The following is a 13,791-nucleotide window of genomic DNA, read 5'->3' on the forward strand; positions in this document are numbered from 1 at the left end:
GACAACGGAATATTTTAGTATTTTGTACATGAATTATTTGAAATTTGATGTAAAATGACCCAAATCACAATATTTCCCACAAAATATTTAGCTTTAATGCTACATATGAACATTGAAAAAGTCAACTATAAAACTTTTTTTTGCACTCAAATTGCATTTTTTTTTAAATTCGACCAACGGCCCTAAAATCATAACATATTGAATTGAAAATCACAGAAAACTATGAAAATATTCACATTTAAGTCCCAACTGCAGTGAATTTTTGGCATTATTGCTCAAACAGCGTCCAGAAAACGTCTGTAAACGCTCTACGCTAACTTTAAAGCAGCTTTTTTTGTGTCCGACCAACAATCAGAAACATGAGTGTTGTTTGCAGAAACTACGAAACTAGCAAATAGAGTTCACATGTCAGAAAATATTTCACGTTTTTATTCTTAAACTCCACAAATAATCAGTGATCAAATTAAATAATTAGTCTGCATGAATTTGTCAATTTTGAGATTTCTTTGAGGTTTATCCATAAAATAATTAACAATAATAAAATATTAGAGACATTTCTGTTGCATAAGCAGTAACAGACGTGTTATTTTGGCTAAACTGCAGAAACCTATATCTACTAATATTAATGCACGTTAATCCATATCTGCCAACAAAAACAAATTACATGCTTTTATTTTGACATCTCAGTCTTAACATTTCATGTGCTAACTTGACCAGGGAGTGTTCAGGCTGTAAGATCTTTGTTGTTTCTGGTGACACAAGAACAAAAAAAAAAAAAAAGTAAAAATTAACTCACAATCTGAGACTGATGACATCATCGGTTACTCACTCACCTTAGATTCAGTCACAGCTGCCGGGAAAAGGCGGGAAAATCAGGTTTCTTTTCTATTAACAGCGTCTCACTGAGGCACAAATCAGGACTAAATAATTCAGTCTGTTCTGGTTTTAATGAAGATCAATACAAACAAACATACATTTCCACTGTACAGGTACAATAGTTTCCCCAGAAGGAGTGAGACCAAATGAGGCAGCAAACATGAGGACTTGATAATATATAATATGTAATTTACACACGGACCTGTCTGATCTGCTTTTAATCGTTTCTATCTGGGAGGTGAACTGATGCACGAGGAAACAAACTGTTATTGCAGTAAATACACAGAAGCAGTGGACAACACGCTACGCTGCTGCTTTCTGACTTCTCTCTACAGCCATCCTCTCCAGCCGCTCCGTGTAGAAACCATTGAAGTCCAGCCTGTGGAGTCGGTTACACAAAAATATTAGAATATTTACAACAAAAAACGATGGCTTATGTAAGATATTACAACTAGAGTGGATTTTAATCAGCTTTATCTAACTGCAGTTACTATAGCTCTAAAAATTGGACGTTAGTGCTGTAAAATGTTTAAAAAATTAAAGATATTAACATTGTAAGTATTCTGTGGTTACTTGTAATGAAAAATACCAAACTCTCTATACCTCAGCTGTCTCTAAAGTTTATTGCATGAATTTTAATTCTGTCATTTTCTGGCGTCTGTATCGTCACCTTTTACCTTGTAAAACCCACTGTTGCAAAAATACATGTTTTACTTTTTTAAAGATTATTTTATATATATAAAGCTAATTTTTGCAAGATTTGGGTTTAGATAGATGGATTGTATTTATTTTTTTAGTTTAATTTTATTTTTATTGCTGTTTTTTCTAGATTTTGCTTTATGTATTACTATTATTGTTATTTATATTTTTTAGTTTTATTTCATTTGATTTTTTTGCTCTTTTTTTCCAGATTTGGCTTTATATATTCTTCTTCTTATTATTATTATTATTTATATGTTTTAGTTTTATTTCATTTGATTTTTATTCTTTTTTCTAAATTTGGGTTTATATATTATTCTTATTCATGGTTTTTATTTTTATTTAATTTTATTTTTATTGCTCATTTTTTTCAAGATTTGTCTTTATATACATTATTATTTATATTTTTTGTTTTATTTAATTTTATTGCTCTTTTTTCTAGATTTGGCTTTATATATCATTATTATTATTTATATGTTTTAGTTTTATTGTATTTTTATTACTCTTTTCTTTTTTGGGTCTTACAGGGTTAAAGCTGCTTTCATTTGCAGGAAAGCCTAACAATTCAAAACAACATTATAGTTATCATCGCCTTATTAGGACATTTTAGACAGCTAAATAATAATAACTGCTATCAACAATTTGCTCATATATTCACAATGAAGGAGGTAATTTTCAATGATCTTTTAGCATTTTTTTCCTAAATAAATGACAAAAAAATATGTAAACATCATAAACTATCATTCAAATAGCTTTTTTTGTTTGATAAACACTCAAAATCTAAAATATGTTGAAGTTATGATGATCATAGAAACTATCAAATGAAAAAATACTCGCATTAAATTATTGTTTTTAAAAACTACAATTCTTAACAACAATTAATCAGAATAAATAACAATTTAATTTGTATAGCCCCTTTCATGCAACATATGAACCTACTAAATAAAACCAATAAAATATGACATAAAAACCCTAAAAACATGAATAAAGTATAAAATTAAAAACAATAAATATGAATGATATTTAAAAAGAAAGCACGTATAAATAAAAGGGCATTATATTAATTGTAGCAGGTGGTTCTGGTAGAAGGCTAAAAAGATCTGTTTTTATTGAAGCATGTAGCAGACGGAGAGCAACATTAGTCTGCAGAGTTGTTGATTTGCTACTGCAAGTAGTGTTTTCTTATTAATAGCAGCACATTTAATTGGTTGTTATTTTTTTTAAAAAATCAATTATTGCAGCTTAAGAGAATTTTATCAGTGTTTCAATCATAGCCACAGAGAGGGTTTTGTTCCTGAAGGGGGCGGAGACAGCAGCAGTTCTTTGTTTTCTAAGCAAATCAGCTCATTTAGAAGAGATATAAAACCAGCAATTACACAGTCACAGTGAAATGAACCATCTTTGAAGTATTTAGAGCTGAAAAACACACATCTGAGATGTTGATTAATTTCCTAAAAAGGGGCAAAATATGGGACTTAATGAAAAACATTAGCTTGCTTTCTCACAGTTAAATATAGATTAAAACACTGAAAAATCTGCTTTGCCGTTGACAGATTTACCTGTAGATGATACTGATCATGCTGTGCTCGCAGTCGTTGGTGCTGTAGATGCTCAGCTTGTCCAGCAGGTCCAGCAGCAACATGCTGAAGTTGCTGTCGAACTTGCTGATGGTGGCTTCAAATCCTGCATCCGACTGGATGGTGTCGGCGTGTTCGGCTAAAAGCTGAGGCAGCGAAAGGGTAAAAAAGCAAATATGTCGGATTATGCTGCGTTCAAGGAAGCAACGAGCTCAAAATGTTGGAAACAATCCCAGTTTTTTTACAAATCAAATTTATGAATATTTTCTTTAGTCAGTGGTGGCAAATAATGAAGTGCTGCAGTCAAGAACAATTTCCTTTCTACAGGGGTCCTCGGTTTACGACGTCCTCGACCTACGGCGTTTCGTCGTTACGTTGGAACTGGTTAGGTGGAACTAGTTAACGAGTGGAGCGGATGAATACGTCGTCGTGCAGCGCTATAAGACGGCTTTGTTTCCATTCTCTGGTTGTACACCACCTTGGATTGTGCTACATTCACCAACTTTTTGCCCTTCATTATGACTCCCAGCGTAAGTCAGACTCTTCTCTCTTGGAAGAAAAGGAAAGCGTCTCCATGGAAGTGAAATCAGTCCATTACAATATTCTGTTCTAGTAAAATGATTCATACATGCATGGAAGTCGTTGGTATTCATGACTTTATGAAGAACTGATCGATATCGTGACGCACGGAACGGCTTTGTTTACATTTTCGCTGGAGTTCTGACTTACAGCGAAAATCGACTTACGTAGATCAGTAGGAACGGAACTCTGACGTAAGTGGAGGACCCTCTGTAATTCTAATTTTTTGTGGTTTGTGATCCACTGTAATACACAAGAAGAATTAATATGATTTAAGTGAATTAATAGTTAATAACATTAAGATCATCACTACAAGCGGCACTAATTTTATTATTGTCTGGAAACGGCATAATCTGTTTGTTCTTTTCTGTTTTTGATGTGACTTCTATTTCTTTTCTGCTCTTGTTTTAGTATTACAGACTTATGTCTGTGTAAGTCGAGGACCTCTTGTATTATATTGAATTTATTTATCAGATTTAGTTAATTTCAGATTAATACCAAACATTAAAAACCACATAAGCAAGTCAGATAAGATAGAGCAAGTGGTTTCCAGTCTTTTCTGGTTTGTGATCAGTTCCGTTGTGTCTCTAATCACCTCTTCTCCTGTATGACAAATGAAAAACCTAAAAGAAGTTCCACAAACTGTTCAGATTCTTAAAGTTCAGGGACATAGTGAGGTTATTTATACGCTAAAATGCCAGTGTAGGTAGTCCAGGTGGAAAAAGACAATTTAAAATCCAGATTTCAGACACAAAAGCGCCATCAGGTGGCAGGATTTAACTGTGAAGCATCTGGGACACGTAAACACATTATTACTATTTAATAACAGGACAGCTGTGTAAAGTCTGTCAAAGTAAAAGGATGTTGTGTAGATACCTTCGTGGCCAGCCTCTTCTTCTCTGCCTCCTCAGCGTGTTCGCTCTGAGCCGGAGGTCCGTCGATGCCGCCCTGCTCCAGAGAGAGACGCTCCAGCCTCATGCTCTGTGTGAAGCGCTGGAAAAAAAACACAACAAAACGAGTGCTAGCGTCGTTTTCAGGTTCAGTCGTGTGTTCGATCAAGCGGAGCAAAGATACAGACAAGTTCTGATCAGGGACGTCTTTCTGAACACGTGAAGTTGATGTAGCTGCTGGAGATACTAGACTACAGCAAAAACTATGTAAAGGTTCAACAAGATATTTAGCTTTTCAGGTAGATGATCAGAGACGAGTTATATACGACCAAAACTCAGAACGCTCACGGTGTCCCAGAGCATTTCTAACTTATCAGAGCATCCTGAGGGCTGAACTATGAAGCAAGTTCAACACAGCCAGGCTTTCTGTTGGCTCAACAAAAACTAAAACAGAGTTAACTGGAATCACAAAGGTGGTTTTCAACTTTCTTTGTCAACTCAGGCTTTCTGCTTCTAACTCTGTTCACATAAAAGGAGTCGTTTAAAGCGTCATTTGATTCTTTTCTGCACAAAATGAACCGATCGTGTGCAGCTGCTTCGGTCAACAGCCTGACCGAAGTTTTTGACCTGAAAAACTTCTTAACGAGGCGAGCAGGATGAAAGCTAAGCTTGATATGAGCATCAGAAGGATTTGGGTTTGATAAAACGCTGTCAAACCTAAATCAGAGGTGCAGGATCAGAACCAACCTGCATGCAGTTTGTGAACATGACGCAGATGGACATGAGTTTGGAGAAGATCCGCAGCAGCTCGGGGTTGGTCAGCATGCAGTCCTTCAGGCAGTTGTCCAGGAAGCTCGTGTGATGACAAAGAACGTCATCGATGTTTGAGGCCTGGTGAGAGAGAACACAGACCTTTAGCATGAAAAAACCACACATTTTCAAAGCTCTCAGTGCTTGATTCACTCACCGTCTTCAGGTTGTTCTCCATGACGTGCCAGGTCGGTTCCATCACCTCAAACATCATGTAGTACTGGATGTTCTGCACGAAGTTGAGCATTCGCTGTCGGAGGGCGAACGCTGCTGCAAACCTGGTCGTTCAAACACAGCGTGAGGACATTCTGAAGGCTCTGATTTTCATAGAAATTCACATGGAATCGTACGTGGCCTCACCATTTGGCCAAGTGCAAGGCGTACTCCTTGAAGTCTTTGTTGCTGATCCACACGTTGCACAGCAGCCGCTCCACGTGTTTGCAGTAAAACATGTGTCTGAATAACATCTGGTACCTCGTCAGCGCTTTCCTGGATGACAGAAACAAACATTACAGCTTCATGTTAGTCGTGCAACTTGCGTGACTTTTGTATTTCCGACAAACTCCTACAAATTTGCTCTCCTATCAATCATCATGTGTGCATCAAAACCCTTATTCCTCTGTGCTCCATCGGAAAAATCACATCAGACTGTTGCACTGCTGTCGTTTTTCTTCAGTGTCATCAGCACATATTGGCGTGTACGACATCATCAACCTACGGCATTTCATCATTACATTGGAACTGGTTACATGGAACTAGTTGACGAGCGGATGAATACGTCGTCATGGCGCTATCAGACGTCTTTGTTTCCATTCTCTGGTTGTACTCCACCTTGGATTGTGCTACATTCACTAACTTTTTGTCCTTCATTATGGCTCCCAGCGTAAGTCAGACTCTTCTGATGTTTGGAAGAAAAGGAAAGCGTCTCCATGGAAGTGAAATTAGAATAAAATGCTGGGAACAGGAAGAAACACCGACCAACATGGGTCCAGTTGTAAAAACAGGTCAACATATTGTAGTGACCCTCTGTGATGAATGAGTGAAACTTTATCTGGTTCTCTGCTGGTTTATTGAACCTTCACACAGGTTACTGTGGACCGTAGTCAACACCAGAATAACTAGAAAAACCCCATAACTTAGCTCCAGAATTAGCTGCCGTTCCCAGCTCTCTCTACTGCTGACTCTCAGCCAATCAGAGGTGAGCTAACTAAACATGGCACGTTCACTGACATTAGGGAAATCTGGAACTGAACAATAAACATTGAAACCTCAACATCAACAACAATATCAGTCCGTTACAATATTCTGTTATCTTCTAGTAAAATGATTCATACATGCATGGAAGTCGTTGGTATTCATGACTTTATGAAGAACTGATTGATATCGTGATGCATCGAACAGCTTTGTTTACATTTTCATTGGAGTTCCAACTTGAAAATTGACTTGTAGATCCCTAGTTCTAATTCTAATTTTAGGTGGTTTGTAATCCACTGTAATACACCAGAAGACATGACTTAATTGAATTTTACAGTTAATAACATTAAGATCATCACTACAACCGGAACTAATTTCATTATTGTCTGGAAATGGCATCATCTGTTTGTTCTTTTCTGTTTTTGATGTGACTTCCACTTTCTTTTCTGGTCGTTTTAGTATTACGAACTTATTATTTCTGTTTATAATCAACATAGACCTATTTTTTAAATGGTTGTAGCTGGTTTGTGGACTACAGTTTTGAAATTTTGAAACTTTATTTCAAATGAATCCCAGGCCGATCAGACTGAGAACTTGAGGGCACTATGCACTAAAAAGAGCTGAGATAAGATCTGCTGAACCTGTTGATGATGAGTGACAGCGGCCATTTGACGATGTAGTCGAAGGAGAAGGCTTCCAGCCCGCTGAGGGCCGCGTCTGTCGAGTCGGCGTTGATGATCGCCTTCTCTTGCTTGGTCTCGATGGCCAGGACTCGCAGCAGCTGGGTGATGACGTCATGAGGCATCAAGTCGATCTGTGGACAGAGGAGACGGTAGAAAGCGTGAAACTGTGACTCATTAATCATGAGATCAGTGAGTGGCTTCATGTTACTGGATCACTGATGGTGAATGAAGAAATGGAGGAGCTGTTGAATGTTTTATTGTCTCGTTTTGTTTCTCAACATTGCTTCGACATTTTTGAGAGCTGTGTGGCTGCTGAAGTTGTGACTGTAAAGACGGCCGTATCTTCTGTCAGGTCTAATAGTGTAAACTATAAGAGGACATTCAAATTGGCTAACAAGGATACAGAAATATACCTACTGTTAATGACATCAATATTTCAACAACTTTCACCATCCATCCATCCAGTTTTGCAGGTTTGAACAATCATATCAGTGTTTTAAACTGTAATATTTACAGCTTCGATTATCAATCAGCGATGCAGACAGAGTTTTATTCTGGGGGGTGGGGGGCAGCAGTTCATTGGTTTTCTAAGCAAATCAGCTCATTTAGAAGAGCTATAAAACCAGGACTTACACGGTCAAATTCACGGTGAAATGAACCATCTTTGCAAGATTTAGAGCTGAAGAAGTTTGCTCTCATCAATATTTAACCAATTTTCACTGTCCGTCCGTCCATTTTTGCAGGTCTGAAGAATCATTTTCGTGGCGGCAGCAGATGAAGCAGGTCATCCCAGATGTCCCTCCTCCCAGTAACACTTTCCAGCTCTTCCTGGGGATCCTGAGGCGTTCCCAGGCCAGATGAGATATATAATCCCTCCAGTTGGTTCTGGGTCTACCCCGGGGTCTCCTCTCAGGCAGACATGTTCAGAAAACCTCCAAAGGAAGCCTCGAATCAGATGTCCAAACCACTTCAACTGGCTCTTTTCTACTCTGAGCTCCCTCCAGATGTCTGAGCTTCTCCCCCTGTCGCTAAGGCTGAGCCCAGACACCCTACAGAGGAAGTTCATTTCAGCTGCTTCTATCCGCTTGTAGACTTCCACTATTTCTTGAAGAAAAAGTGACTTTAATTTATTGTAACCTGTTTGTAACAGCAGTTTATTTTTTGATATTTAAGCTACTGCCATCTCCTTCTTGTTAGATAAGTACAGCCGACAAGCTAAACCCTAGAATTAGCTCCAGAGGTCCTGGTAAAACGCTGCCAACTTGGGAGGTTTGGATCCAGAAATTCCTCTTTACAAAACATTCCTTTTGTTTTCTTTGCAGCACCGAAACTATTCCGAGCTGTTTCACTAAAAGGCTTCATTGGCTTTACTTTATTCTTTGAATTTGTCTGTCTAAAGTCTAGACAAATGACTTCTCTTCACTGCGACCATTAATGGAGCCTTAATATCAACAACTACATCTGTTAACAGGTTTAACATCTTTTCCGTCTGACACATTTTGTGTCGCAAACCAGAAAGATTCAAGGCATAAAAGAAGATCAAAGCAAGTTTTTACAATTTAAAAGCAATGCACATCTGACATTTGGATAAATTCCTCACTTGTTACTAACAAAGATGAAAAAGAATTAGACTTTGTTGAAATAAATGTGCAAAGTATTCATATAATCTGTCACGTGTGGGCTGAGGAATCATACTAGTTCTGTTCTCACCTGTCAAATAAGCTAAATCGTGCAGGAAGAAGATAAATCAACTCTTCTTGCACATATTTAATAGAATATTTAGGAGAAATGTATGAAATATGTACTAAAAGGCATAAAATTTTGTTATGTTTTTACTGACTCTTTTTATAAATTCTATGCAGGAAATGCATGTGTTTTCCATGTGGGATAGAAAAAGATGCTAAATCAGTGGCTCTCCACCTTGTACGGGTGTGAATGGTTGGACAGTTGCAGATATTGTGCACATCTACAGAGAACTGCAGTCTTATTTCCACCCACCTTCAGGTCGTCTTTGAAGGGGTCTGTGTTGGCCGTGCTCATCCTCAGAGCCAGCTCCAGCAGAGCTTCCAGTCTGGGAGGAACGATGTCGTCCACCGGCTTCTTCAGCTCCTCCTCCGTCAGGTCCATAAAGTGCACAAAGAAATCTCCTTTGTCCATCAAAAAGTAGTGCTTGATGGATCTGAAGTGACACGGCACAGACACGAGATTTACAAGGAAAATTAAGACCATCAATTAATCACTACACATGTAAAGATTGTACCTATTTCTGTTTTTACTTCAGTTGGTGTATTTTAAGTGTAAAAAGAGCTTCATATCTAATATATTGTTATTATTTTTACATGTATTATCTGTATTATCTTTTCAGGCGCTCCATCGTTGAAAGAAAAACACCAAATGCCACCAAATATTCACCTAAGACGTGAAACCAGCTCCTTCTCCTCCATGAGGAAGTCCAGCAGCACCTTGCTGGCGTAGTTATAAGCTTTCTCTATCTGTTCCACGTAGGCTCTTTCCTTCAGAGTGTACAGAACCTCCTTAGCATCAGGACACGTCACGTCCCGGCCGCACTCTCGCACCACATTCAGGTATTTCCCTGCACGATAACACACATAAACACACCGTCTAAAGACTGCCTTAAAATGTTTTGCCTGTTTTTTGTGCTTGTTTTCACCTGTGCTTAGTATTTTGTCCGCCATTTTCTGTAGGAAGGAGGGGATCCGATGCTGCACGATGGTGTATCTCTGATCCCAGTACTTGTCGTTATAATCTTCTTGAATCTTCTCCTTCTGCAGCTCGTGTTCTTCCACCATGAACTCGCTGTGAAGGCAGAAAATACAGACATGTATGAGCTTTCTGGGAGCATTTTAAACCGTTTAACATTTAGAGTGAATGTTGTGAGAGCAGCTGAACCTGTACGGATCCTTGATGATGCCCCTGTAGATCCACTTCTCCAGTATTTCAAAGTAAGGGACGCTGGCTGCTTTAGTGAGGTAGAGGCAGAGCTCCTGGGCCTGGCTGTCTCCAGTGTAGTTGAAGGTCCGGTCATGGAGGAGGCTCAGTGTCGACCCGCCCATACACTCGCCTTTATCCACTGAGGAGGCTGAGGTAGCAGCAGAAAGACGTTATTTAACTTCACAAAAGCACCAGCAGTCGAACCATTTAATTATTGGAGTGACTGCATCCATGTTTTTAAATATTTAGCAGGTACTTTGGAAATGTTCAGTTTCCTTTATGTTTAGTTTCCTTCAGACTGTATTCCATCAATTTAGTGATAAAATAACACAGCCGAGCCCAGCTTCCTGTTGCTGTAATCTGCCTAAATCTGGTCGACATCGCCCTCCTGTGGTTAAAATAAGTAACTGCCGCTTTCTTTGAATAAGTTGTGCTCATTGAATCCGCAGTATTTAAATAGACTTCACACAAAATATACACTACAGTTCAAATGTTTGGGGTCACTTAGAAATGTCCTTTTTTAAAAAATAAAATCAGTTTTTTCAGTGAAGATAACACTAAATGAATGATAAATCCAGTGTAGACATTGTTAATGTGGTAAATGACTATTCTAGCTGGAAACAGCTGATTTTTAATGGAATATCTCCATAGAGGTACAGAGGAACATTTCCAGCAACCATCACTCCTGTGTTCTAATGCTACATTGTGTTAGCTAATGGTGTTGAAAGGTTCATTGATGATTAGAAAACCCTTGTGCAGTTATGTTAGCACATGGATAAAAGTGGGAGTTTTCATGGAAAACATGGAATTGCCTGGGTGACCCCAAACTTTTGAATGGTAGGAGACAAATAATAGAAAATCTAACCATGAGGCTTCTGTTCAGACTCTTACCGATAGACGCCAGGATCTCCATGGTCCTCATAGTGGGCTGGATGTAGAACCAGAGCTTCTGCAGGGACAGCAGACCCTGTCGCTGGAGGTGCTCCAGCTGAGTGACCAGGATCAGATACTCCTTCATCAGGGTCCTCATGGCCGCCGTCAGGGCGTGGTTCACCTGACCATACTCGAAGGACGACTTCTCCTCAATGAACCTGGAGGACGAACACAGCAACACAACAGGGTTTCCTGCAGGATTCACAACCATGTAATTCATATATAACTACTGAGTAACAGTCACAAGGGGTGATATGACCTATATTTATTTACCAGGGGCATTTATGTTACACTTTTATTGCTCCATTCAGGCTTTAAATCATAATAATTCCCAATATTATCATTTAACACACATTAAACTTGATCTTGAGTAGCAGAAAATGGATGGAAGCATTTACACGATTAAAATAAATCCTATTTCTTCAAAATTTCACATAAAATCAGAGACTTGGAACAATTGTATTGGAGTTTTAAGTGACAGTTTTTTTTTTAGAAAATCACTGACAAATACAGTTTATCAGTAACATTACTACCTACTGTGAACTAAAATACAGTGTGTAGCGGTTATTTTAGTTTCTGTAGCTCTTTCAGGTTCTGTAGTTTCGATTCTTAATTCTCTTCAGTTTCTTGTTGACATAACCACTTCATAAAGGAGAGGCAGGAGATCGTTTTACATGTTTTATTGACTAACATCATCACAATGACGACGATAACAGTAAAACTACCGTATTGCTCCGCCACCCGCTCATTTCCTGCGATACAACACAACATTCTTCTTTGTGGCTGCATTTACAGCTCTACGGAAGCCTCACAGGGTAACAATTAAGTCCAACAATTTAACTATTTTACTTTACAATCACTATCTAATATCTGCATTTTAACAACAAAAGTGACTACTTCCTAAATTATAATAACACTGCAAAATGGCACTTACAGAGTGTTAAGACCTTTATATAAGAAATTTAACATGTTTCCACACCTTTAAAGGCCTTTTATTCAGTGCTTTTCAGTCTTTCTAGGACCTGGGTGATGTTTTCACTCTCTTACCGTGTTATAGTGGAGTAATACGATGCAACCGGTAATATCCTGTTGACCAGCTCTTTGATAGACATGTCCAGTGTTGAGTCAACAATGAAGGAGCGGTTCTGCCTCCCCAGGACAGGCTGAGCGGTGATGTCTCGTCCATCCACTCCGATCAGGACAAACAGCAGATCCTCAACTAGAGCTTGTTCCTGAGTCGGCAGAGGTAACGTACCTGACCACACACAACGACGACACCACGTTTTAAAAACCCATGCAACCTTTTAATAAATGCAGCATTAGGTGTAGACGAGGTGAATGTGAAAGTTTCGAGGCGTACCGACGGCCACAGCTGGATCTCCTGCAGGAGTCGGGCTGGTGATGAAGTCTCCGAGCAGAGCGGGACGGTCGTACACCCAGTTAGGAAACACTGGGTTCGGCTGCGTCGGGTTCTTCTTGTTGTGTTTGTCTCTCAGCATCTTCCGTGTGACTTCAGCAGGCTGCCGGTAAAATTCAAACAGACACTGATGAAGTACAAGCAGCTTCAAATGATCAGCTAGGGCTAGATGACGTAGTTCAATCGACTATCATGATCCGTCCTTCATGGATCTGCCACATGTGAGTAAGAAATGCTCACCAGAGGAGCGTTGGAGCTCGCCGTCACGTTGCCAAGCTTCTTTCTCAGCTCGTCCAGCTCCTGCATGGAAATCTTGGTGCTAGTTTGAGGCAGAGAGAAACTGGTAGTCGTGGTCGAGGTCGTGTTCGCCGATGACTCTGACCTCTCTTTGGCATTCTGCTGCAGAAACTGGAGCGTCTGTCAAAATATTGCAACAAAGATGTGACTTTACATCCAGGAATTTTCCATCCAGGGTACATAAATGAATACGTCTTGGTTGTCTGTTTTCTGCTTGACCATCTAGAACACTTCAAGTGCCTTATGAATTGGTTTCAAGCTCAAAACTCTGTTCCTACAAAACTGACTAGTCTAATTTAAAGCACTTTAAACTTGAAGCTAAAGACTTCAATCTAATCTAATCTAATCTAATCTGGATTGTTTTTCTAGTGGCAAAATTGTTGTACTAGTTTCCAGAAAACTTGTTAAATCAAGTTTTGGCAGATATTTTTCTTGAAATGAGCAAACTTTGAGTATTTTGTGCCGTTTTCAGCAGTTTTACAAATGCATAAAACCAGAAAAATATTTCAAATTCGTGATACTAATCGATTCGTTTGATAACCAACTATTAACAAACAAAACCACATAAAAAGCAGTGTAAGTTATGAATTACCTCTTTATCCTCGCAGAGTTTGGAGAGTAGATACACCAAAGGGTCGAGGTTGCGAACATTTTTGGACTTGAGCTCTTCATACTTCCTCAAGAAATCCTCAGGGGTTTTAGAGAACTCGGCTAATTTCACCTGAAAATGAAAAAACAGCTGATATGAAACAATATCCACAGTAACTGCCAGAGCCTTACACCATAACAGTGAACTTATGAATCAGTTTCAATGTTGGCTTCTACTTTGTATGCATCATTTGTGTTGCTCTGATCATGCATGTCGCCTTAGGGCTGCTCTGGGG

The 13,791-nt window shown here is 38.9% G+C and overlaps 2 protein-coding genes across 2 annotated transcripts in view; one reads left to right on the forward strand and one right to left on the reverse strand.

Annotated features, from left to right (window-relative positions):
• The window catches only part of LOC111567460 (inhibitor of nuclear factor kappa-B kinase subunit alpha-like), a 78,243-nt gene extending 69,104 nt beyond the window's left edge, over window positions 1–9,139 (forward strand). Inside the window, exon 29 of the mRNA XM_055004490.1 lies at window positions 8,052–9,139. The gene's annotated coding sequence lies outside the window, so the exon portion shown is untranslated. The remainder of the gene's footprint in view (window positions 1–8,051) is intronic.
• Window positions 929–13,791, reverse strand: part of tubgcp2 (tubulin, gamma complex associated protein 2) — a 13,570-nt gene continuing 707 nt past the window's right edge. Inside the window, exons 3-18 of the mRNA XM_023268615.3 lie at window positions 13,500–13,628; window positions 12,851–13,027; window positions 12,554–12,713; window positions 12,241–12,448; window positions 11,152–11,351; window positions 10,219–10,408; window positions 9,980–10,125; window positions 9,721–9,901; window positions 9,307–9,487; window positions 7,267–7,439; window positions 5,792–5,920; window positions 5,589–5,709; window positions 5,369–5,512; window positions 4,608–4,724; window positions 3,135–3,298; window positions 929–1,255 (exon numbers count right to left, since the gene is read on the reverse strand). Of these exons, the coding sequence (XP_023124383.2) occupies window positions 1,180–1,255; window positions 3,135–3,298; window positions 4,608–4,724; window positions 5,369–5,512; window positions 5,589–5,709; window positions 5,792–5,920; window positions 7,267–7,439; window positions 9,307–9,487; window positions 9,721–9,901; window positions 9,980–10,125; window positions 10,219–10,408; window positions 11,152–11,351; window positions 12,241–12,448; window positions 12,554–12,713; window positions 12,851–13,027; window positions 13,500–13,628 (2,496 nt within the window). The 3' untranslated portion in view covers window positions 929–1,179. The remainder of the gene's footprint in view (window positions 1,256–3,134; window positions 3,299–4,607; window positions 4,725–5,368; window positions 5,513–5,588; window positions 5,710–5,791; window positions 5,921–7,266; window positions 7,440–9,306; window positions 9,488–9,720; window positions 9,902–9,979; window positions 10,126–10,218; window positions 10,409–11,151; window positions 11,352–12,240; window positions 12,449–12,553; window positions 12,714–12,850; window positions 13,028–13,499; window positions 13,629–13,791) is intronic.

The sequence above is a fragment of the Amphiprion ocellaris genome, chromosome 18 (genome assembly GCF_022539595.1).
Source record: "Amphiprion ocellaris isolate individual 3 ecotype Okinawa chromosome 18, ASM2253959v1, whole genome shotgun sequence".
Lineage (NCBI taxonomy): Eukaryota > Metazoa > Chordata > Actinopteri > Pomacentridae > Amphiprion > Amphiprion ocellaris.